Source organism: Bos mutus, chromosome 11, assembly GCF_027580195.1.
Source record: "Bos mutus isolate GX-2022 chromosome 11, NWIPB_WYAK_1.1, whole genome shotgun sequence".
In the NCBI taxonomy this organism is placed as follows: domain Eukaryota; kingdom Metazoa; phylum Chordata; class Mammalia; order Artiodactyla; family Bovidae; genus Bos; species Bos mutus.
In genome coordinates, this window is record NC_091627.1 from 87,663,935 (window position 1) to 87,688,353 (window position 24,419).

General features: G+C 42.1%; 1 protein-coding gene and 1 long non-coding RNA gene across 4 annotated transcripts in view; both read right to left on the bottom strand.

Annotated features, from left to right (window-relative positions):
- CRIM1 (cysteine rich transmembrane BMP regulator 1) overlaps window positions 1–24,419 on the bottom strand; it is a 209,689-nt gene that overhangs the window by 165,318 nt on the left and 19,952 nt on the right. For 2 of the 3 annotated variants that reach the window (XM_070379740.1, XM_070379738.1), the window contains exon 2: window positions 2,346–2,519. The exons of the other annotated variant lie outside the window; for it this stretch is intronic. In XM_070379740.1, coding sequence (XP_070235841.1) covers window positions 2,346–2,519 — 174 coding nt within the window. The remainder of the gene's footprint in view (window positions 1–2,345; window positions 2,520–24,419) is intronic. 3 annotated transcript variants of the gene reach the window in all.
- LOC138989919 (uncharacterized) lies at window positions 20,673–21,809 on the bottom strand. The gene is made up of 2 exons (XR_011466114.1): window positions 21,234–21,809; window positions 20,673–21,129 (listed from the first exon to the last, which is right to left on the bottom strand). It is a non-coding gene; the product is annotated as an uncharacterized lncRNA (long non-coding RNA).

Sequence of the window (24,419 nt, forward strand, 5' to 3'; positions counted from 1 at the left end):
ACTTGTGATAACCTGGATTCCAAATCAGCTGTATCTCCAACAACTTAAATGGCAATGAGGAAGGTGTGCTCAAAAACAGGTGTCAAATGACACAGAAAACAGCTCCAACAAAGACAATGACAGTGACGGAAATGCACTTGAGATGTGACAAACAGTTCAGTAAAATATAAGAAGAGCAAAAAGTAATCCTCTAAACTGCTATATGATGTGACTTAAAATATGCATGAATAATTAAATGAATTAAATAGATATTTGACCGTTTCATCTATGTCCCTGAAGATTTATACACTAGTTGGCAAAAATACTGAAAAGCAGGCAATAGAGGTGAGGACAGGGGTGAGCAAAGAGCCTCGAGACAAGACGAACGAGCTTGGTTAACTGTTGTCAATAGCATGATATGGTTCAAAAAAGACTTGACGGGCCTGTCAGTCATCCACTGTGTAGAGCTCAAGTTTTCAATTTTCAAACTGAAGGACTAAACTAAATGTTATCTAAGATTCCTGAGGTTCTAAAACTTTATTTCTTTTGTTTTCTACTCTATTATTTTAATGATCCAGCAGCACTGGAAAATACAAACAGAAATGCTATTTTTGAGGCTACTATACATTTCTTAATGGGCTTCCCTGGTAGCTCAGCTGCTAAAGAATCCACCTGCAATGCAGGAACCCCGGTTCAATTCCTGGTTTAGGAAGATCCACTGGAGAAGGGATAGGCTACTCACTCCAGTATTCTTGGGCTTCCCTGGTGACTCAGACGGTAAAGAATTCCCCTGCAATGCAGGAGACCTGGGTTCGATCCCTAGGATGGGAAGATCTCTCAGAGAAGAGAATGGCTACCCACTCCAGTATTCTGGCCTAGAGAATTTCATGGAGAGAGGAGCCGGGCAGGCTGCAGTCCATGGGGTCGCAAAGAGTCGGACATGAATGAGTGACTTTCACATTCATATACACTTCTTACTCTTTACAACCATTTAATATGTCTTCGAAACAATACAATTCAAAAACTTCAGTCCTGCTCTACTGCTTTTATGAGCTTGATTTTGAACTTGAAAAATCCTCAGTATTCCAAACTGTACTACCAGCTTCTCCATCATCATAGAGATATAAAGTATATTTTGCAGTAACGTGGGTAAACCAAGAGACTGTCATACTGATTGAAGTCAGAGAAAGACAAATATCATATATTACTTACATGTGAAATTTAAAAAAATGGTTACAAATGAACTTATTGACAAAACAGAAATAAGAGTCACAGATGCAGAAAACTCATGGTTACCAAGAGGGGAAAAGGGGGTGATAAACTGGGAGAGTGGGATTGACATATATACACTACTGTATATAAAACAGATAAGAAGAACCCGCTGTATAGCACGGGGCACTCTATTCAATACTCGAATGAACTACGTGGGAAGCGAATCTAAAGGAGCAGCTGTATGCATATGTATAACTGATTCACTTTGCTGTACAGCAGAAACTAACACAACGCTGCAAATCAACTAAACACCAACAAAAAGAATTACAGAAAACAAACAAACAAACACGAGAATGTCTCATTCAGCCCTCTTTCCCCGCTGAGTGGAACCTGGGGCTCTGAGAGAGTTCACTGCTGCCCAGGGGCACGGCTGAGTCCGAAGCCCAGGCCTCATCCTCTGTGAATTCCAGCAATGAGTCACGGCACCCAGCTCTGGCTATGTCACTCCTGATTACTGCAGTCATGAATCATACCTTCAAGTCCTCCATCCCTCATCTAGGTTTTATGCATGAATGTACAGAAGTTATAGGCCACGTTAGTATAATTTTCTTGTTATTTTAATGTGATTTCTGACTTCATTCCAGAAGGAAAGCACCCAATGACCTGTCCACACCCACGTGGTTTTGCCCCATGATAAAGCCCACTTCAGCCTCTAACAGTCACTGCACAAGGCTCCCACCTCCTCTAAACTGCAAGTTCTTGCCAGACTGCATTTCTAATCGGCACTCTCCTCCTGGAGCACCACCCTACGGTAAATCAAGCAGAATGGACATGGTGACAACAGATGCTGATCTCAAACGCCTCGTGTAATATCATCCATTAAGCAGAGGTGACCTAGACAGGCAGGCGCAAACTACTTTGCCTGTACTGCCCCAGCATCACCATCCCATGGCTTTTAAGAAACACACATGTGTGCGCAGACACACACGCATGTATACACCATCACATCTGCACCTGGTCAACTTTCAGAATTTTGTTTGAGATCAAAGCTACTACCCATCTCTGTAAGCTCGTCTTTGCCTTTTCCAGCTCAAATACCATCACTGCTCAGAGTTACGTGATGCTAAGGCTTGCGACTGAAAATGAATACTCACCTTCAATCCTCTTTAAAGCTGAAAGGCACATATCCTTCCTTGGAAACTCGAAGGGATTGTTACAGGTTCGAATGGTGTCACACTCACATTTCCCATTGATTAGATTGCAGCCAGAGACAAGGTTTTCATTGCATGGTTCAAAACCAAGCAGTTGGTCATCATCCCAGTTCTCATCTGGAAAACAATTAACAACCACATAATGTTTGCTTGTTAGCTTCATTCAAAGGCCTGTCTGCAAGCAAAAATGTGTGAAGTTGTCAAGATTAACATCCAATGTTGAACCTCAATTCAGGAAAGGCAGTCTGGCTCCAATTTTACAAATGAATGAAACCCAACCTCCTAATAAACGAGAAGACTGAAATATAGCCAGTTGCATCAACATTAGTTAGCTATATCTACAAACATTTCTAATCAAAAACGACTACTCCTCTAATGTGTTATTACAGTAACAATTGAGATTCCTTTAAAGTTTTTCATTTTAAACAAAGATTCCAAGATTTTCCCATGTTCAATAAAACTATAGGAGCTGCATCTGTCAATCTACAAAATTATTCCAAAAAACTCCAGTTTTTTTTTTTTTTTTTTTTACCGCATCCGATAGAGACTAGTTTTGGGTTTAAAATAGTTCTGAAACTTCATACATTAAGGCAGTGCTAATAAATATAAACAGACACCACCCTCCAATGAATGCACTTCAGTTCAGATGCTAAGGCCCATCACTGCCGACAACCAAGGTCAGGAAAAACAACAAACAAAACTAAGGGCTACAGCCTAGTGAGAGGCTGAAGCCGTCCAGTTCTGAAGCTGAGACCAAATCAACGTCCGGGTCAAGGAATGGAGTTGACTGTAAGAAATAAAGTGAAAGTATTAGTCACTCAGTCGTGTCCAACTCTTTGTGACCCCGTGGACTGTCCATGGGATTCCCCAGACAAGAATACTGGAGTGGGTTGCCATTTCCTTCTCCAGGGGATCTTCCCAACCCAGGGACTGAAGCCAGGTCTCTCGCACGGCAGGCAGAACCTTTACCAACTGAGCCACCAGTGTGAAAGTCACTCAGTTGTGTCTGAGTCTTTGCGACCCCATGGACTACACAATCCATGGAATTCTCCAGGCCAGAACACTGGAGTGGGTAGTCTTTCCCTTCTTTAGAGGATCTTCAATCCAGGGATCAAACCCAGGTCTCCCACATGGCAGGTGGATTCTTTAGCAGCTAAGCCACCAGGGAAGACCCTAAAATAGATTTTAAAACCAACTTTCAGGGACCCAGTTCAGAAAAATGAGACAAACATGACAGAACCACAGGCAGACTCAGTCCTTAACTGAATTCCTCGTAATTGAAACACCTCTTTAGGAAACCAGACTATTTCTCGGAGTCTCCGGTATGTTATATGAGTGTCCCCCTCTCTTAACATTATCTTTAATGGATACTTTATCACACCTTAACTGGGTACTGACTATTAAATAGTAAACATGTTTCTGATAACCATATCTTGAGAGAATATTTTTAAAGTGCTTGAATTTAAGGTACTTAAACCTGTTGCTCAAAGTAAGGCAGGTACAAAGCCATCTTAAGAATATGTTATTGCAGAAGACAGTGCAAACAAATGGGTATGATTTTTATAAGGCTAACTTTTCCTTCTGGTGACACTGTTGACTTACTAAGTCAGGAAAAGACTGTTTTCCCTCACTGAAATAAATAATTTTCTTGTCAAGGTGTCTTTAGAAGGATATCATTTACAAAACAAAGGGCTTCAGGGTGATTCTTTGAAAAGGGAGAACAGAAAATCTGTGTTTTGATTTCAGAAGATCAGGCTCTCTGATTTGATCAAACCTTCAGCTCTCAATAGAATGATTTTAGAAGTTTAAACAAAAACAAAAGTTATCCGTTTGAAGATCTGCTTTCCTGTTTAGTCTGTCTTTGGCCTTTAGAAATAACAGGTACATAACATGTACACAAAGGGACATTCCTATCTTCAAGATGGAAAACCAGAAAAATACACTGAAACAATTCCACAAGGTAAATGAATAGGTGATAATTTTGTCTTCAGTTATAATACATGATGAAATGGCTCAAGTAGATAATTTCTTATCTCTATATTTAATTGCTGACATGTTATTAGTACCACGAGCCTAATCCAGTTCTGTGAAATTTACCATGAAGAAACTGTTTGACTGAACATTCAAATTTGGAATTCAAAGTTAGTTCAACCCTAGGAATGTAAAAGCTAATAAGAAACTCAAGTAACATTCAAACCACTGGAAAACTGTATTTCTCCTCTTTCCTATCTCATTCCAAGAAGAAATTTTTATCACTGTCATTTTAAATATGTATAGTTACTGTATCACCAATGTGTTGATGGGATTCTGATGCAGATTTTTCCCTCACAATAAACATCCCTTCCCTCCATTGTAACTGGAGTTCCCTGACACATCACTCTTCATCCTGCAGCATCCTCTCATCTGTCTCCTTGCATTACCCCGTTAACTCACTCTGTCAGCAGAATCACCTTCCTCAAAAGACGAACTTGCTCATTGGCTTTCTCTCACCAACAAGACAAAGTCCAAATTTCTTATTGTAGATACGATTATGATACAGCCTGTACCTACTTGTACAGACTCACCGTGCACCAATCTCTCACACAACCTAATGCTCCAGTAAGTACAGATTCTCACCACAAACCCTCAAGGAACGCTCCCATGCCTTTGCTCACAGAGTATCATCTGCCTAAAACACCTCCTTCTCCCCTTCCTCTTGATAACTCCTATTCATTCCAAGACCCAAGTCAAGGGGTGGGATGAGCTGGAAAACTGCATTGACCTATATACACTACAATGCGTAAAACAGATAACTAATGAAAATCTACTGTGCAGCACAGGTACCTCTACTCAATGCTCTGTGGTGACCCAAATGGGAAGGAAATCCAAAAAAGTGGGGATATGCATAGCTGATTCACTTTGCTGTATAGCAGAAATTAACACATTATAAAGCAACTGTACTCCAATAAAAATTTTTTAAAAATTAAAAAAACAAACAAACAAAAAAAACACGCAAGGCAAATGTCACTTCTTTGAGAAGACTTCTCCAGCTCTGAGCTGCTCTATCTTCCATGTTCCTATAAATACCTGTGCACACCTCTTATCCTTTCTAGTAATGGCTTCATATAAGTCAAACTTCCCCATTAGACAAACAGTCCTCATGCACAAGAGCCAGGTCTTATCCAACTCTGAACATCCTTAACCCCTGACGTAGTAAAACATTCAATAACCATATTTCTCATGTCACTGATACGGTTAATACTGTTGTCTATGCTTTAAAAAAAAACACACAGAAAATGTCTTGTAAAAAAATGTATAGATATATACCAAGGAAAACTGTTTCATTATAATGAACTTGTTTACACAATAAAAATCTTATTCAAAAAGCTTATTAGTAAAGTGTTAATGAGGCAGGCATTTTGAAAAAATTTTCAGACATCCTTTGGTACCTTTAGGCATCATCTGTCATCATCTCTTTTCCAGATCAGCTCTAGACTTCAGCCTTATTACCTGGCTGGCATCAAGGGCACTTCCAAGGAGTCCATCTCAGGGCCAATTTGTTTTCACTGCCAGATGTTTTTCTCTGCCTCCCCACAGAAAGACCATTTTCCCTGAGAGTGGAGTCAGAATTAAAAGGCAACTTCCCTTAATACCCACCCCAGCTCCTTACTCTTCTCAGCAGAAGCCTCTTGGCAGAAATGACAGGCTGCACCTCATGGAGCACAGGTAAGCCTGGCCACCCCCGCAGGAAATGTCACGGCCACTGTGTCCAGTCAGGAGGCATCTGACTCTAAAGCCAAAAGTGTCATATGCTTTTGTTTTCTTTCTTGAGAGGAAACCCTTTCAATTCTATGCCCCCATCTTAATCAATACGTTGTTTTTCTTCTTGGCAAATAGTTTCCTTAGCAACCGCTGCTTCATAGGATCAAGTATAACATGCTCTTGAGACAAATGCTTTTGTGTTTTTCTATTACAGAACATTATACTTTAAAATAATTTATCAGCCAACCAACAGGGACTGAAAAGCAAAAACTGAGTGAGGTTTGATTATACAGAAATCAAATCTGAGCCCAACAGTGCTGCTGACAGCACTTGGCAAATTTGATGTTTTAAAATTTCTTTTCTTAAGTAAATCCATGTATACAGCACAAGGATCAAGGTTCTGATTCTGATTCAGTTTTTCATTTTTCCTTGGACTAGTTAAGAGTTAGAAGGGAGGGGGGGAAAAAGGAGTTAATAACAGGAATAGCTATGACAAACCTGGACAGCATATTAAAAAACAGAGACATTACTTTGCTGACAAAGGTTCATATAGTCAAAGCTATGGTTTTTCCAGCAATCATGTATGGATGTGAGAGTTGGACCGTAAAGAAAGCCGAGCATGGAAGAATTGATGCTTTTGAACTGTGGTGTTGGAGAAGACTCTTGAGAGTCCCTTGGACTGCAAGGAGATCCAAGCAGTCAATCCTAAAGGAAATCAGTCCTGAATATTCATTGGAAGGACTGATGCTCAAGCTGAAGATACAATTCTTTGGCTACCTGATGTGAAGAGTTGATTCATTGGAAAACATTCTGATTCTGGGAAAGATTAAAGGCAGAAGGAGAAGGGCATGACAAAGGATGAGATGGTTGTATGGCACCACTGATGTGATGGACATGAGTTTGAGCAAGTTCTGGGAGTTGGTGATGGACAGGAAAGCCTGGCATGCTGCAGTCCATGGGGTCACAAAGAGTCGGACACAATTGAGCGACTAAACTGAACTAAATAACAGGAATACTGCCCTTCATTTATATCAAGTAGTTTTTCTCTGGTGTTCTCCATATGACAAAAAGTAGTCTTTGAGACCGAGAGGTCAAGATATCTGACATACCTCTGCAAATGTATTTTTAAGACTGTAACTTCCGCAAGACACCAAATCCAAATGCTATTTTTTCTAAATATAAAATGAGAGAAATTTTATAATTTCACGTATGAATTAAAATACATGCATGTTCAAGTATAACTAAATATTTGAGTACTGTAGTGAACAGTCAATTATAACTATGGCTAATCTGACATCTCCAACTGGGATGTTTATAAGACAATGTGATGCTTTTCCTCGAGACAACTGTGGGATTTCAGTAGGCAGCATTATTTCATGTGTACTTTCCATTTCATTCCACAGAATATTCATAAGATATGTAACCAATGATTGAAATTTAGGAAAATTAGGACTTCCCTCGTGGTCCAGTGATTAGGAATCTGCCTGCCAAAGCAGGGGACACAGGTTCGATCCCTGATCTGGGAGGACTCCATGTGCCAGGGGGCAACTAAGTCTGTGTGCCGCGACTACTGAGCCCGCGAGTCTGGAGCCTGTGCTCTGCAACAAGAGAAGCCACACAATGAGAAGTCCATGCGTCACAGCTAGGGGGTAGCCGCCACTCACTCCAACTAGAGAAAGCCCCTCACAGCAACAGAGACCCAGTGCAACCAAAAATAATTTAAAAATAAAAGTGTTTTTTAAAAGAGACTTAATAAAGTTAATAACATGTACTACTTCAATAACAGGCATTGTTAATGGAAACTGATTTTTTTACTTAGTTATTAGTATTAGTTTACTGCAACTGAATGGTAGTAACTGACTAACACAGTTTGGGGTCACAGCCTCTGCTCAGGCTAAGATGTCAGCAGTTTTACCAGCATTGCTTTTGTAGAACGAGTGCAAATGTTGACACACAGAATAAAAGCAAATAATATGTTAGTATTACTGTGAAAATAACTCTGACCTCATGCACTACTTGAAAAGGTCTCTTGGGGTTCCCCCAGGGGTCTGTGGCCCGCACTTTGTGAACTGCTGTTCTAAAAAGCAGCATGCCTCACTGGTACACTTAGGCCAAGACAGCACAGGAGTCAGGTTTAAGAACAAAAGGACACTGGTTACTTCTTCTCCTAAAAGCTACTGCTGCTGCTAAGTCACTTCAGTCGAGTCTGACTCTGTGCGACCCCAGAGACGGCAGCCCACCAGGCTCCCCAGTCCCCGGGATTCTCCAGGCAAGAACACTGGAGTGGGTTGCCATTTCCTTCTCCAATGCATGAAAGTGAAAAGTGAAAGTGAAGTCGCTCAGACGTGTCTGACTCTTCGCGAACCCATGGACTGCAGCCTACCAGGCTCCTCCATCCATGGGGTTTTCCAGGCAAGAGTACTGGAGTGGCCTAAAAGCTACTGCTGAATCATAAAAACACATTTCACTAATGTAACTTTACTTAATATATAATTTGGAACAAAATGATGTCAGTATAAAGTAGAAGGTGGGCTGTTCATGTGTGATTTTAATGCTACATTAATGTTATAAAAAGATTAAGAGCAAGTTCTCTCACAATAAAAGGAAAAGTCTGCAGTTAATGAATATGTTAAGAAAATATCTTATAATCTCATTTAAATTCCTTCCTCTAATGCAAGAAATGGCTGCTCCAGTGGCTGAACTTTTCACTACATTCAACTGTCTGGGGAGGTTGTGAATGAAAAAGCTAGAGATATTCTCCTCTGTGTTTAAAAATCATGATGAAGAAACTACCCCTGGATCTTTAATTCTGATGAAACCAGTGTCTGCAAGGCCCCACCCCCTGGAGGAAGCAGCATGAACTCAGGAGTGTGTGAGGCTGCAGAGATGGGCTGCTAGAGCCCAGATGCAAATGTAAAGGGTGGCTTAATTGAGTCTGGATCTTTATTTGGATTTTTATTGTTTATATTTGTCCTCTGTGTATGCAGTTCCACAGGTTTTGCATGACCTGCCATCCCTATTGTCCCCAACAGCTCTCTATAGTCTAATGAATGATTTTACAAAAAAAAAAATTAAGAGTGTACACGAAGTGCCAAGTCAGAAACACTTAAAACACCTGTGCGTCCAAGAGCCACCCTCAGTCTTACTCTGGACTTGGTGTTTCTGCTTCATGGACTACTTTCCAACATTCTTGATGATGCCTGAAATTCCTTCTTCCCACAGTTGATATAACAGATTCTAAGTGCAAAGGCTAGTGAGAAAGGAGCTGTGATCCTCAGGGTAGGGGAGGGGAAAAGGATGTGAAAGAGGAGGAATCTTGGAAGATGTACGAAGACTCATCAGCCGCAGATCTGGGAAGCAGCAGTCGTTGTTTAGTTGCTAAGTTGTGTCCAACTCTGTTGTGACCCCATGGACTGTGGCCTGCCTCGGGGTTATATCCGCTCTATGCTCAGGAACCAGCCATGGCAACCCTGGCCTAACTGGACCTAGATTCCACTTCTCTACTCTTCAAAATATCTTTCCATCTGCTTGCTGGAGTCTGAAATTCCACTAACATGGAAAAAAATGTTTCAGGTATGACTGCACATATTGGACAAAGTACTGTGTGTGCATCTGAAATCTCCAACTTCCTGAGGGCACAAAGCATCCCCAGACTCAGAGCCTTACCTTTCCCACCTCGTAAGAGCTTAGGGTGCCGCAGTTTACCAAACGCAGATACAACTGCACCCCATTATGTGGTATTCCACTTGCCAGAAATACGCTACAGCAGCTATTAAAAAGCAAGACACAAATTCATAGTACACACTCAGAAGCTCACAGTAATGGAATTCTGTTGGCAGAAGAAAGCCTGCCGGGAATATATATCAGATTAATTCTCCAGCTGTTCACATATCCCTGTGGCTACAGTAAGATGCAAATAGCTAATACTGGCATCTCTTTCCATGCCAGCCTAGAAACTCTGTTGTAATGTAAAATTGCTGCTCTTAACTCCCCCAACTTCTGGCTGGCTGTTATCAGGCATTCGGTTCTGCTCAAGGAGGAATCTAACATAGCGAGCTTTCATTCTCTCTCCTCCCAGCCTACGGCGTTATGTTCCAAAAGCTGGTGCTTCCCTCTCCTTCTCTTCTGCATGCTGCAATCGGCGCAAAGCAGGAAGGGCAAAATTATGGTTATCAACAGAAATGACTCACGTTATAAACATTTGTTTTATAGGCATTTTCACAGAATAAAACTATGTTAGGCATATGTAGCTATGTACCAGAGTGGACAAAGTCTGAATCTAAAACAATGGAAATATTAAAATATGCACACATTTTTTTGGAAAGATTCTTAAACCAATTTCAAAGATTCTTAAACAAACTCTATAAACATGTAACAAGCTTGATTCATATCATGTCCAAGTAGGGAAGTCTTGGAAAACAATGCTGATTCAATTGACTAAATCAATTTATAGTCAAACATTTGTGAACGAAAAGTAATGTTCTACTGCTGTAACTTTTGTCAGACACCACAGCAATACAACTATCAGATGACAACCACAGAGGAACTACAGCCATGTACAGTCATTCATTCATCCATTCATCATTCCTTTCAAACATTCATTCCTCAAACAGTTATTGGTATTCTATTAAAAATCAAGAACTGAACAAGGAAGTTACTAAGAACTTAAAACACTAGGAAAGAGGAGTTTACCGTACAATTTCCCACCACTCTAACCAAAACCATACCAAGTATGTGAATAAAATGTTCCTAGGAATCCTGAGACAGAGGAAAAGATTAAGGAAAGGATAATTTCCTTTTTGATAATAGGAAGCTGGTGGGGACAGAGAAGAACTTAAGAGAAGATAAGCAGTATCTCTAGAAACAAGGAATTCATGAAACAAGATGAGCAAAGAGAGATCAGGGCTGCAGAACACAACTCTATGTCACAATCCTGCCTAAAGCTGGGACTGTCTACCCTCAAGTGAAAGTGGAAAAGCAGACAGCCCAGAGTTCTGTCCTCATGGAAAGGAATCACAACCTTAGTTCTGTCATTAGAGTGACTCTGAGCAAGGCAGTTAGTCCTCTCAGCTCCAATTCATGTCATCACTAATATGGAAGTGTAATGGATAATCCATGAGGTCCCTTTAGACTTCATCCTTGTGTTTCCTCGACTCTGGCACCTTTGTTGAAATTGTACAGTTCAATTTACTAGACACAGTGTCAGAGAACCACATGCTTATGGTGGTCATAATTTAAATTTAAAAAAATTTCCCATTTAATCAGACCAGTTTAAACTTTGGAAACCAATCACTATGCATCGTAAGGCAGGCCAAGGGTGCTTTTAACATAACAAATATCACTTTGCAGGACCTTTCCAGCACATCTAGTCCTAGAGGATTTACTGGCTAAGGTCTCAACAGATTAAAACAGGATTGGCCTTGAATTGATAACTACTAAAGCACTGTGTCGCTACACAGTTGCCTCAACTTCTGTATATATTTGGAAATTTTTATGATAAAAATGTTTTTTAATGGGAAGAGACTATAGGAAAATTCATCAAATACTTAAAATGAAGAGCAATAGAAATGGCACAGGTTGATATTGATGGGACACAGTTAAGGCAGTGTTTAAAGGGAAATTTCACAGGAAATAAGGTAAAAAAAAAATGAGCTAAGCATTCAATTGAAATTAGAAAAAGAACAATAAAGCAAATCAAAAGAAACAAGAAAGATAGTATATGGAGAAAATGCCATAGAGATAAAAGCAACAGGGGTGATTAACATAATAAAAACTGATTCTTCAGAAAGATTATTATGATATCTCATAAATGGTTTATGACTAACAGTTCCATCTATGTATGTCACCTCATCCAGGTAGGTACTTGGACATATATTACTACTGTTTTCAATAGGTTTCTCTTCAGTGGTTTTACCAGGAAGTTAGACATTAAATGGTTACATTTTTGACATTTTTTTAAAATAATAAAAACAAGATACTTCATTACTCATGGAAGCTCTACAATTAGTCTGACTGAACCCAGTGGTGTAGAACTCAACCCCCTACATTTCTTCTACTTTGAGACTGAATCCCAGTATTTTTAAAGGAAAACTTCAGGCCCTCTCCACTAGCCCATGCTTGCTCGGCGTTAGACCTGCTGGTCAGGCACATGCCATTATTAAGCCACACAGGCTTCTCTGAGCACGAATCTCCACTAAAACATGTAATTTCCTTGTTTCACCAGCTTTAAAGAACATTGGTACTGTTATCAAATGCACTGTTACTTACAAATTAATACATCTTAGTTGAGGGAAAAATTATCTTGGAGAAGTACTTAATTCTTTCACATTTCCTCTCTTCATCTCAATTCTCTAAAAGTCATCCTTTAAGCCAGATGATTATTTTCCTACAGAAGCGCTTTGGTGTAAATAACACCTAGTAAGGGTGTTCTAAGAACTGCCCTATCAAACTTCTTAAGGATGTGGAGTCAGGAAACAGCAATTTCCAAATGAAGTCCAACATCTGGCCATTCAAGTCTCTGGCACGGAACACAAAGCCTTGTTTAGACTTGATTGCAGACCACCTCTTCACCCTCATCTCTCCCACTCTTCCCCACTCACTGCAGCAATACTTCATAATGGCGTGCTCCCAAAGGACCCGTACTGTTCGTGACCCCCGGCTTTGCAAAGCCATTCTCTCTGGCTAAGAAAGCTGCTTCTCTTTACCTGCTTTGAAAGCTCCTATTTAATCTTTAATACTTTCTCCAGGTTTCATCTGCTCTATAGGGACTAAATCAAGAATTATCTCCTCTGTAGGAGTTCTACTACATATCCATTAGAATTATTTCATTTATGGCAGTATAATGAAATTGCTCATCTCATCTCCACCAGAAAAGTAGGTTCTTTTTTGTCATTGGGCTATCACAGGCCTTGCAAATAGTAGCTCAGCAAAATAAATATTTGCAGAAGGAATAAACAGGAACAGGAGGACCTGAATTTCAACAAAGCAATCCAAATCTTTAAGTGCCAAACGTTTTTGGAAAGTAAGTTTGGTGGTAGGAAAGACAGACAATTATTCAGAAATAGTTGAGAAACACCTTTTGATCCCAGTTTTTCTGCTGAAACATTAATACTGAAAACATTTCCTGTGAAACATTAATACTGACTCAAGTTTTCTTTCAGCCTCAACATTTTATTACCCAATACTTCCAAATATCAATAATATTTATGTCATGTTGAAGGGGTGAACGAATGTAATATTCCTCAACCAACACTGGATAAATAAATAATAACTTAAATAATAATAAGCTCTTGTTATCTCCCTTCCTACCACTTTTGTCTATCATGACCATAATTAGATAATGTGACACAAGTTAATGCTTCTTGTTAGAAAGGTACTTGTGGGTATGAATAATACACAGTACTACTTTATAAATATTAATGTATGCTCCAACCTAAAATCTGTTAGTCAAATGATCAAGAATCAAACAGAAGACTAGATATGAGAATGCCATTTTTACTTGACTATACTCACCCCAAAGTATAAAGCACAACAGGGAAAAGAAGAAATGTGACCAGAATTCAAACAAGAACCACAAAATGAGCATGCTATTCTGAAAATAAGCACTCTGAGGGCTATTAATGTTTCATTATACTAGCTGAACAATTAACACAGATAATGAAACACATTTCACAACATGTCCCGCCCCTTCAGTCAATCTTCTGATAACAGCTAACATTTCCTAAGCCAGGACTTACTAGGTGCTTTCCATCGACTTCCACACAAGCAGGCAACAGGAGGAGCTGAAGAACAGGGAAGTGAGGTGGTCAAGAGCTGGACAAAATGTCAAGGCCAAGAGTCCAGAGAACCCAAGCACCATGGAAAAGAAAGGGAAGTCAAAGTCCTCAGTCATGTCCAACCTTTGCGACCCCCTGGACTATACAGTTCATGGAATTCTCCAGGCCAGAATACTGGAGTGGGTAGCCTTTCCCTTCTCCAGGGGATGGTCCCATCCCAGGGACTGAACCCAGGCCTCCTGCATTGCAGGCAGATTCTTTACCAGCTGAGCCACAAGGGAAGCCCCATAGAAAGGGAGGAACACTGTTATTCTTTCATCTCACACTGGAGCAGCCCATCTCAAGTGAACATGATGGTCCATGGCTGATGGTCATTACCCGAGGGGCCAGCAGAGCCTCCGACATGTTCTCAGCCAAGACGATGGCATTGCTGGTGCCTTTGGAAACATCTGGAAACCCGACAGTATGAGCGTGATCTCAACTATTCTAACATCCAGGAAACAAGGGTTTCCTTGTGAAAGTAATAATGCCTCCACATAAAGCCATACTCCTGAGGCGAAAGTAATGATTTCTAAGAGGTGTAATGATCTGTAAGTAGCATTAAGGAATCCTTTCAGGATAATGAATTAGTGAAACCAGTTAGCAACTGTTTTGAAAGAAATGTCTTTATAAATCAACTTGGGCACTGCCGTGAACCTCAACTTAGTGTTTCTTCAAAGTAAACCAAGTAGAAGATGATAAGTGAAAGAGTGATCACCTTTGATTCCAACAATTGTATTTCTAACTGATCCTTACCATTAACTCCCAATACTATTCTACAAAGAAATATCATCCCTGAATATCACACACCCAAACCTTTAAACTTTTCTGTGAGCAAGTTTCTATGTGTGATCTTATTTATCCCTACACACTCCATGGATCTGCAGCTACCTGATCCTGGCAACAAAACACAATTCACCAGCAATATTCAATGAACACTTTTTTCTTTTTTTTTTAACGTGCCTGGTTTCATTTTAAGTGAACGTTTGGTGTATATGTCCAGATCTCTTTTCTCTTAAAAAAAAATATTAAAATCCACATTGCTACTGTATGTTTATATGGGAAGAAGTATTAGAAATTAGTATTGAGAATCAGAGAAGTCCCTAGTGGTCCAGTGGTTACGGCTTGGCACTTTCACTGCGGGCGCCTGGGTTCAACCCCTGATTGGGGAACTAAGATCCCGTAAGATGTAAGGTGTGGTCAAAAAAAAGAAATGAGAATCAGAGTGACAACTGGGGTCGATTAAGAAATCTCACACCACACAGGGCCTCTCTGATACACTGATTCTTCAAGTCATCAAGTCTTTGAAATTTACCCTGGAACTCTTTTCCTAGAAGCAAATGTAGATAAGGGGGCAATGAAAAACAGGACTCTTGGACTTCCCTGGTCATCCAGTAGTGAAGACTCTGCACTTACAATGCAGAGAGCATGAGTTGGCGGGGGAACTAAGATCCCACAGGCTGTGCAGTATATGTGGGGGGTTGGGGAAGGGCGGGTTAGGACTCATGCTTAGGGTATGTCAAGAAATGAACATTAATCACTTGGGAGGTCTGTGTTTTATACAGCAATGATTTTATCCCTAAGATTCACGTTAAACAGATAGTAAGTGCAAATATAACAAGACCAAAAAAAAAACTAAGCAATTTTAAGAACATGTTTGAAAAATACATTTGCACATTTCCCTCAACACTGGAGTTTCCTCTGTGTAGTATTCGAACCTCCAAACCTCATGGATGCCAAGTTCTGAGACCCTGGGGGTATCGGTGACGACATCAACACTACCCCACCATCTTCAATGGCTCCCACTTGATTCCAGAGTCAAGCCTAACCCCTCACACTGATAAATGGGGCCTGTGCCTGGGTCCAACTAACCTCCCATAAACCTACCCCCTACTGAATGGCCAGTACCTCTTACCTCCAGCACTGAAGCCTCAGGGCCTGGGAACCTGTGTCCCCTCCACCCAGAACGTCCCTTGCCCCTTCTGTGCCCACTCACTCCCCCACCCCTTCAGGATTCCAATCAAACTCAACTACTTGCCAAGAAGTTCCACGACCACTCCATTCATACTGCAAACCTCCGCACGGCTGTTCCCCTTCTTGGCTTCATTTTCCTGCACAGACTGCATATCCCTCTGGCACAGTCCATGTCTTAAGTACTATTTATAATATTGTTCATTTTGTCTCTACCAGAAAGCTCCAGATTGAAAGAAATTTTTGTCTCTCTTGGTCATAGTTCTGTCATCCATACCTAGAATAGGGCTTAGCACAGTAGGTCCTCCATAAATACTTACTAAATCAATTCTGAGTATTCTGCTGTTTCCACTCCCTCTGCGAGGCATGGGCTTTCTTACACTAACTGGAAATCTGCGACCATTTTCCTGTGTGTGGCTTAAATGTCTTCTCCTTGAAGTTAACTTGATTTTCTCCCACCTACTTCACTTATCCAAAGACAAGGCGGCTGTGCGTTTGCAGCCGGATTCCGAGCTGCTGGAGGAGTGGGGGACTGTGTCTATCTTATTTCTAGAGCCACTTCATGCTGTGTTGCGTAGGATCCCAATCCTTACTTGATAAATGGTGAAAATGAATGGGAAATTGGACTAGTGGACTACTCTGTTAACAATATCCTGTCTGTGGGGGGTGCGGGGCGGGGCAGGAAGTAGCAGCTTTAAAGATTTTCTGTGGGTATGTAAGATTCAGGTTTACTTATGTTCTTCAATCCTTATGCATTTATATTTCATACCTTTCTGGAATATTTTAAGTGCAAAAGAATAAGCTTTATAATAATTCATGACTACCAGAGGCTGAGGAAGCAAGTATCATTTTGGTATTTTAAAATATTGCCAAGAAACTTTCTTTCAAAGTCAAAAAAGAGTTGATAAATTTCTTTCTGCATTTCAAATTTAAACACATGCATGCATAAACATACACATTTAGAGAATAACTAATTTGCTACCAAAACGAAACATAAACCCACATAAATCACCCAGTCCTTTTTTCACATGCTACAACACCATGTATTCCCACATGCAATTAAGTAGGTGGGTTTTGCAAGATCTCGATTCTGTAATGTTATTCTATTCAAAGTTAGTCTTTATAGAGTAAAAGAAGCATCAAAAAAAAGGTCAAATGATAAAACTCATAATTTCTTGGAATATATGGAAATATATCTACGTTAACTCCTACCTGAAAGGTTAAAAATTATTGTCTATTTAATTAGGTTCAAGATACCTTTCAAGAACCAATGGTTATTAGGATATAAAGGAAAACTTAAAATGTCGACCATTCCCAAAGGATGCTCTGCTCACATTCATAACCTAATAAGGATCACAAATTTTCAAAGGATTAGAATATACAGAGATACATAGCTTTGAACTTACATACAAGCACTTAACATGTTCTTTAATAATTCTGTTGTTTTAAACTTTCAAGTTTAGAGGACTGCTAGGTTCTCAGAGAAGTCCTAAGATGCACACCTTGAGTAGTGAGGCACTGGCCTGCCCACCTGCTGCACTGCCTGCAGCATCCCCACGGGCCTCACCTGGTGGCTTCTGGTATCAGTTAGGTGGAGGAAAGGAGCCACATACCAGTGAGGACTGAAAACCAAGACATCTCCACTTAGCCTCAGGGCCACTACTCCCAGGACTCTGTGGAGACATGAGTGCCCTCACTTCAGCAGGATGTGTGGGACCACAGAACACTAATTATCATTCAAGACAACCCTGGGCATGGGAAGAATGAACTGACTCAGCCTGGAGAGATTCCAGCTGCAGAGGAAACCCAACCCCTTCAGGTACGTCGGCAGTCAGGAGGGTTTTCTTCTTAAACGGGTGTTGCGGAGACACTCGGCCACCTCTCGATTCTATACCTTTCCCACTAGCATGGAATTTAACTGCAAACACTCCCCCACGAAAAACTGGCTTGCCATCCTGGCAGACCTCATAAGCAGTCTGGCAACAGTGCAATGCTCCTGGTTTCACAAGGGCCCACATGGGGCACCTCCAAGTCCTTGCTGTGCATCCCACAAAGTGCTTTAATAGGGAGGAAGTGGAGGATATGAGGTGCCCTTACCCCAGAGCCAGTCAAGGAGCTGATGTCCAGTCAAGTGGACATCATCACTGAGGCTTGACCTCATGGTTTCTGAAAATCTCTTCGAGGGTGGTAACTGACCAGAGTGTGTGCAAAGGAGTGGGCTGGGCGGGGGGTGGGGGTGGGGGGCAGGGCGGCGCGCATCCATCCCTGACAGAAAACAGAAAGGGATAACTAAGTGCCAATCAGTCTCACACCTGGATGGACAGCACCCCACCCCCACCCCCTCGCCCCGCCAGTTGACCAACTCTGTCATGCAAAGGGAGAGCATGTGAAAAAGCTCCAGGGTCTCCAAATGAGGCAGCGGCTTCTTCAGAGGGGTCTTTCCCACCTTCTGACATATTTGGTTTCTAAAGTGAGACTGCGTCTGGTCTGAACAGGGACTGGATATCCCTTCCTGCCATCTGCCACCCTCACGTCCACCAGCTCCTATGAGTCTCCCCTCATTCTGGTCTGCTCCTCCCTTTCCCCCCCTCTACCCCTTCCCCCTGGCCCCACGTGCTCTGGCAGCACAGCCCCGACCCAGCAATGAGGAAGCCTGCCGGCTCAGTTTGCCACGTGGTGCCCCCGCCACCTGCTCGCCCATGCTGGGGAGCCGGCTGGGTCCACGCGGGGAGGCAACGTTGGCCAGCACTTCCTTTCCCTCCGTCCCACCCCAAGGCCAAGGGGCAGTCTACCCCTCCCCTGAGTCTTTCCTGTTTCCCAGGCCAGGTCCATCCAGGACACTCACTGCCAGGGGTCAGAGTGCCACATTCCAGTGGCTTCACACCCCCACAGGGAGGGCTGGGATTCCTGCATGGGGGGTAGGGGTGGGGCAGGGCGGCAGGCAGGGAGAGAACTGTTCAGCAGAGGCTGAGTCGCCACTGTGCCCATTACCCTGAGACCAAGGTCAAGGGGTGGGAAGGGCAACAGGAGTCCCACAGCTCCTTCCAGAGTGGGCAAGAAAGAAACCCTCAACCTCGCTGGGCTTGGAAGAGGCAGGAGTAGCAGAAACTGTAAAATGCAATCAGAGAACATAAAAAGCTGGGCCTCAGTTCCTTAATCTGTAAAATGAGGGGGCTGGCCTAGAGCCCTTTTCCAAGGGCCCTTCCAAGCCTGTGATTCTGACCCCTGCTACAGCACAGGTTCTCTGGCCTCAGACATTTCAAGGTCTGATGTACTTTCAGCTACAAATAGAATGCCATCCTTATTCAGAGGGCAACCAAACCTCTTTAACCTCCCTAAGTAAAACTCTCCTCTGGCAATACTGGATTCCTCTGCCTCCAACTCCGCGTCTCCCAAAGTCCCTCGGTGTCTTTCTTGTGATCTCTGGGCCCCTTGGGTTTCAACTCAAGCCCTGCCTTCTCAAAGGCTTCCCAACTTCTGCAGAGCCCCAGGAGAAACCAGGCTCCTGGATGTGCATCCATCGAGGGCACCCTCTGCATCCTAGGCCGCAGAGTGGTGGGACTCGACACCACCTGCACCAGGTCTGGAGGGTGGGGGTTGGGGGCACTGGGAGGCCTGGCACCCAGTGCTGCTGAGAACCTCAAACACAGAAGCTCCACTGCACAATGAGCTGGGGAGGAATGAGACGCTGGGAGCCCAATGCGATCGCTATGTGAATGGAGGAAATAAGCCCACTCCAGTCTGGGCTTGGGAACTCCTAACCCCTCCCAAGGATGGTCAGGGTGACTTCCTCTCCTGGAGGATGGGGGTGTAGGGCTGGCATTCAGCCTCCTCAAGACAGGAGCCAGCCTGCTCAACAGCTACCTGACAGATGGGAACAGAATTTGAGAGGGAAGGTAAATAAGATATGGTGCTGAGGAGAGTGGGGAGGAGAAATGAGTGAAGAAGAACCCACTGAGGGCTGCCATTCATGTGATAGACAAAGTCATAAACAGCTTTTGTTAGCCGGGTTCTGCCTCTGTAATATGCTCTGTGGAAAACGCACTCCTACGTGGTCAAAATCTACCAACTACTTCAACCAACTGTCTACCTTTCCCTGTTTTTTTTTTTTTTAAACCAAGCAGTTTTTAATAAATCCCTATGAGTAAAGTCTGACAGCAAAGACTAACTCTGTGGATAAGATGATAAAAACAAACCTGTGGAAAGGTTTCCTGATGTAAAGACATCTCACTCTAAGCAACTGCTTTTAGTTAAAAAAAAAGAAAAAGAGAAAACAGATTCCCTGATCAGTTTCTTCTGGTCAAGCCAGGATTCCACACAGAACACTCCCTTTATTTACTAAGACCCAAACACTAGTGAGAGGGTACGCATTCTGTGTGGTCAATCATCTGGAACTAACTAGAACCTGGACTTTCCCCCCCACGAAGGTACTACCTTTCATAGGAAAATAGTTCAGAGTTCTGCTCAGTACACGCTGCACGTCACGGCTCCCCCTGTGCTGCCAGGCTGATGGCCACACAGGAACACAGCGGGGAGCTGCAGCAGAAGCAGTCAGGGGCCCACACAGTGAGTCCTGGGAAGCGCATCCTTTCACGAAGACCAGGTTTTAAACGGGCCGCTTCAATATGGGTGAGAGAGGCAGAGGGATGGCGATCACACACTCCTGTTCTTTTTATAAAACGGTGAATCCAGATGATTCACCTGTGAAATAATCCTGCCATACAAGAACCATACTACACATATCTACATTGGAATAAATTTATTTTTTTGAAGTTGGGTACCAGGGGAGAATTCAACAGTTAAAAAAACTGTTTTTGGAATACAATGAAACATTAAAAAAAAAAAAAAAAGGTGGGGGGCAGGGAACCGTGATTAAAAAATGACGACAAGCAACAGAAATGGCATTTTTTAAAGGCAGGGCAAGCTTTTTGGTCTGAATGAGTATGTGTGTATGTTTGTTTAAAGCTCTTCCAATTTCTTCATAAAGAAAAAGGGCTGTTGCAATCCTGTTGCATAAATCATTTTCTGAATCCATAAATAGTTTTAGAACGAAATAAGCACTCATAAACCACTGACAACGGACTTCAGGATTATGTTCTTGTCACCTTTATGGGTATGATTGGTATTTTGAAATCATCTTTTCCAAACTGTAATCTCTAGGTCCTGGTCAAAAGCTCTTGTCCTTGTGATCGCTGTCCCTACTAAGAGAACACAAGGATATATACTCTTTAGTTCTCACCACAGCAAATATTATCAAAATAAACTTTTAAAACCAACTTTCTTAACTTAAAAAACAATGACTTACCTCTTTCTATTAGAGCTGTGATCTTCATCCTGAGTACGGCCCAGATGCCTCATCAAAGATGAGCGATGGTGCCCTTCTTCCCACTATTTCATCAAGATTTTATTTGGAGACCATTTATTCCTCTCCTGGTAGATGAGCAGTAACTTTGAGAAAAGCTCTCAACTCAATACCCCAACAGCAAGACAGAAACACTCATATCAGGCAGCAACTGCCTAAGGGTAAAATCATAAACAAAACCTCCTAAAAGGAACCTTCCAGGCACTGGTGTGATGTAAGGGAGAGAAGAATGTCCCATGATTTACTTATTAACTGAAAACATTATTTACTGAGCAACTGCCACTTTCAAGGCCCCACGCTAGGCGCTAGGTGGGCTACAAAGAAGCAAGAGCCTATTCAATGAAAGGGCACCTTGCTACCCATCTCCACCTCAAAAGCAAACATACGTTAGAATGTAGAGTGAACCCATAAAGAGCGAACAGAGCCTTGTTTCAATACAGCTATCAAATATGCTGGAGTCTGAAACCTTCCAACAACAATGCTCACTGCAAACAAATCCCGATTAAGCTGTTTTGACCTTTCAAAATTACCTTGGGAGCCTGTGAACAGGAATCAAACTTCTGCCATACTGAGTATGTTAGGTCTGATGAACAAATCATAGGCACACGGTTACTGATAATGAATCTGGAACATTCTGCTACCCTATCCCCAACCACAGGATAAATGTCTCCATGCCTACAATGTTTTGTTGCAACCAAATATTACTACTTTCAAGGCAAGAGATGAGGAAATAATTTTTCCATCTTCTGAATGTTACAACTATTCAACAAAATCTTTAATGAGCACCTATTATGTATAAACCACGGTGTTCAGAAAAAATGACAACATTTAGCATGCACTTACTATGTATAAGCCACTCTTCAAGTGCTTTACACAAATGAGTCAACTTAAGTCATTCCTCCTAACAACCCTATGGATTCCTCATAACAATCTTATTTTACAGATGGAAACTGCACACAGAGGTCAAGTAGCTTGGGCAGGATAATGCACCAGGCAAGTCGCTGGGTGGGACAATGAACTGACTTCAGATCCAGGACGCCCTCTAGTATACAATACTGCCTCTCATTAATAAAACATGGTTTCTCCTTAAGGAACTTATTATCTACATTTCTCCTGAGAAGTCATTTCCTCTGGGCAGTGTTGAAGACCACAACCCTAAAGCGACCTGGCAATGCCTCTGAGCCCTTCAGGCGGGTAAAATGCCCCAAGTCCAGGGTGATTCACGGTCTGGCGAGCAAGCAACAGAGCCGAGGAGACAGGGCCAGCACTGGGAGCCAGGCCAGTGCCACCACTGAAGGCAGGCGAGTTGCCCCAAGATGAGGAGGGCTGTGGTCGGGCGTGCTGGGCAGTGTCCCCGAGCTCGTGACAGCAGAGAGCACCTGTGTGCAAGATGGGGCTGATCCAGGGCAGGCACTGGACATGAGGCTTCCTGAACCCACATGGGTGGGAAGCAGTGGAAAAGGACTCAGAACCTGCACACGGGGAGGCAGTGATCACAAAGACACCAGAGATCCGGGGGAGCTCAGGGGCTCAGAGCTGCTGCCCTCACTGAGTGCCCCTGTACACGGTAATATATACCCAGATACACACAGGGCCAGAAAGCCTCACATACACACCCTGCCCCACTCCTGCCCCAAATGCTATATATGCAGACACTTGGAGTTCATTATTTAAAAAAATAAAAAAGTCTCCCGACAGGTTGGGAAGTTATTTCACTACAACTGCAGAAAGAAAGGGAACAGAGTGGCCACGATGGGTCCACTGCAGGAAGACTTCTGAGACACCCATACCGATGGGACCCAGACACTGAGCTTCATTCACCCCTTGGAAGCACCAGCTCTGAGAGGTAAAGCATGAAGCAGCTAAAAGCAGACCCATCTACAAACAAATCCATCCAGCACTTACCCTGGCGAGAACCTCCAAGTCTACAACCTCCCTCAAACTCTATTTATGACTGTTTCCACAGTCTCACATCTCAACAGCCAGAAATAAACTCAGGGCTCTCAAACCCAAACCTTTCCTCCTCCCCCTCACCCAAGCTGGCCAAGCTCCAGGGCTCTGTGAGCAAGGAAACATAGCCCAGCGACACTGTGCTAGCACTCAGCCGCTGCTGGAACGTTCCTCTGAACACAGAAGCTTACTCTCTACCATGGGACAAGGAACACACATGTCCATTGCATTCTCCATTGATTTAAACACTCGTAATCACATTATTAAGAAGGTTCTGAAAAGAAAATACAAGCAGTTTGGGTTCATAATAAAGATCAACTGATTAATGATTAACTGTTCTGCACTGGAAGCAATCTATTGACTCCCACTTTCAAATAAAGTTGTATAAATTGATTACAACAGGAGCTACAGGCACTCTCCCCCGTGTCACACTTTTTTCCAAAGAGTGGTCGCCTTCCCACACCTCTTTATATTCATCCTGGAGACACAATTTCAATACACATATTTTGGTGGTTGGTAGCAGGTGTCAAATTATTTGCTTATTATTGTTGAATGTAAGTATCTGTTAAACTTTATGCTTTAATTTGGAAAAAACCTTAACAATAGACTTGTTGACTTTAATGTTACTGTCTCATGAAAGAACTAAAATTCCACAAATATCCAAGGTTAAACTATTACATTTGATGTGACTTCACCTTCAAATTACCTTTTCAGTACAAAGTGTACTCTTATTTTAAATCAATATGCCAATACAAAAAGTACTTATTAAATTCTACTTGTGCATATGCACTGCTTTGCTATATGCTATGGCTTAAAGAAGACTAAACAGGTACTCTCTCCAACCGACAAGAAGTCAGGTAAGGTAAATGCCCAGCGCTTTCTGGACTGAAATATGTTGACTGGTATATATCATGCATGATTCACAAATCTTCAAAGATTCATGATTCAGAAATTGTAATATTAAAGAGGTAATACAATTTAGGTCTTCCTTTTGATTGGAATTTATAAAAAATCTCTCTGAAGCCTGGTGATTTGATTCTGCACAGTTTGCACAACTGAGAACCTGTATTTTAATTTAAAAAATTACAGAAATGAATCCGAAACATCTGTATCTTTTGAATGTAAAACTGGCATCTGAATTGTAAAAACCATTTTTAATATTGTATCATCAATAATAAT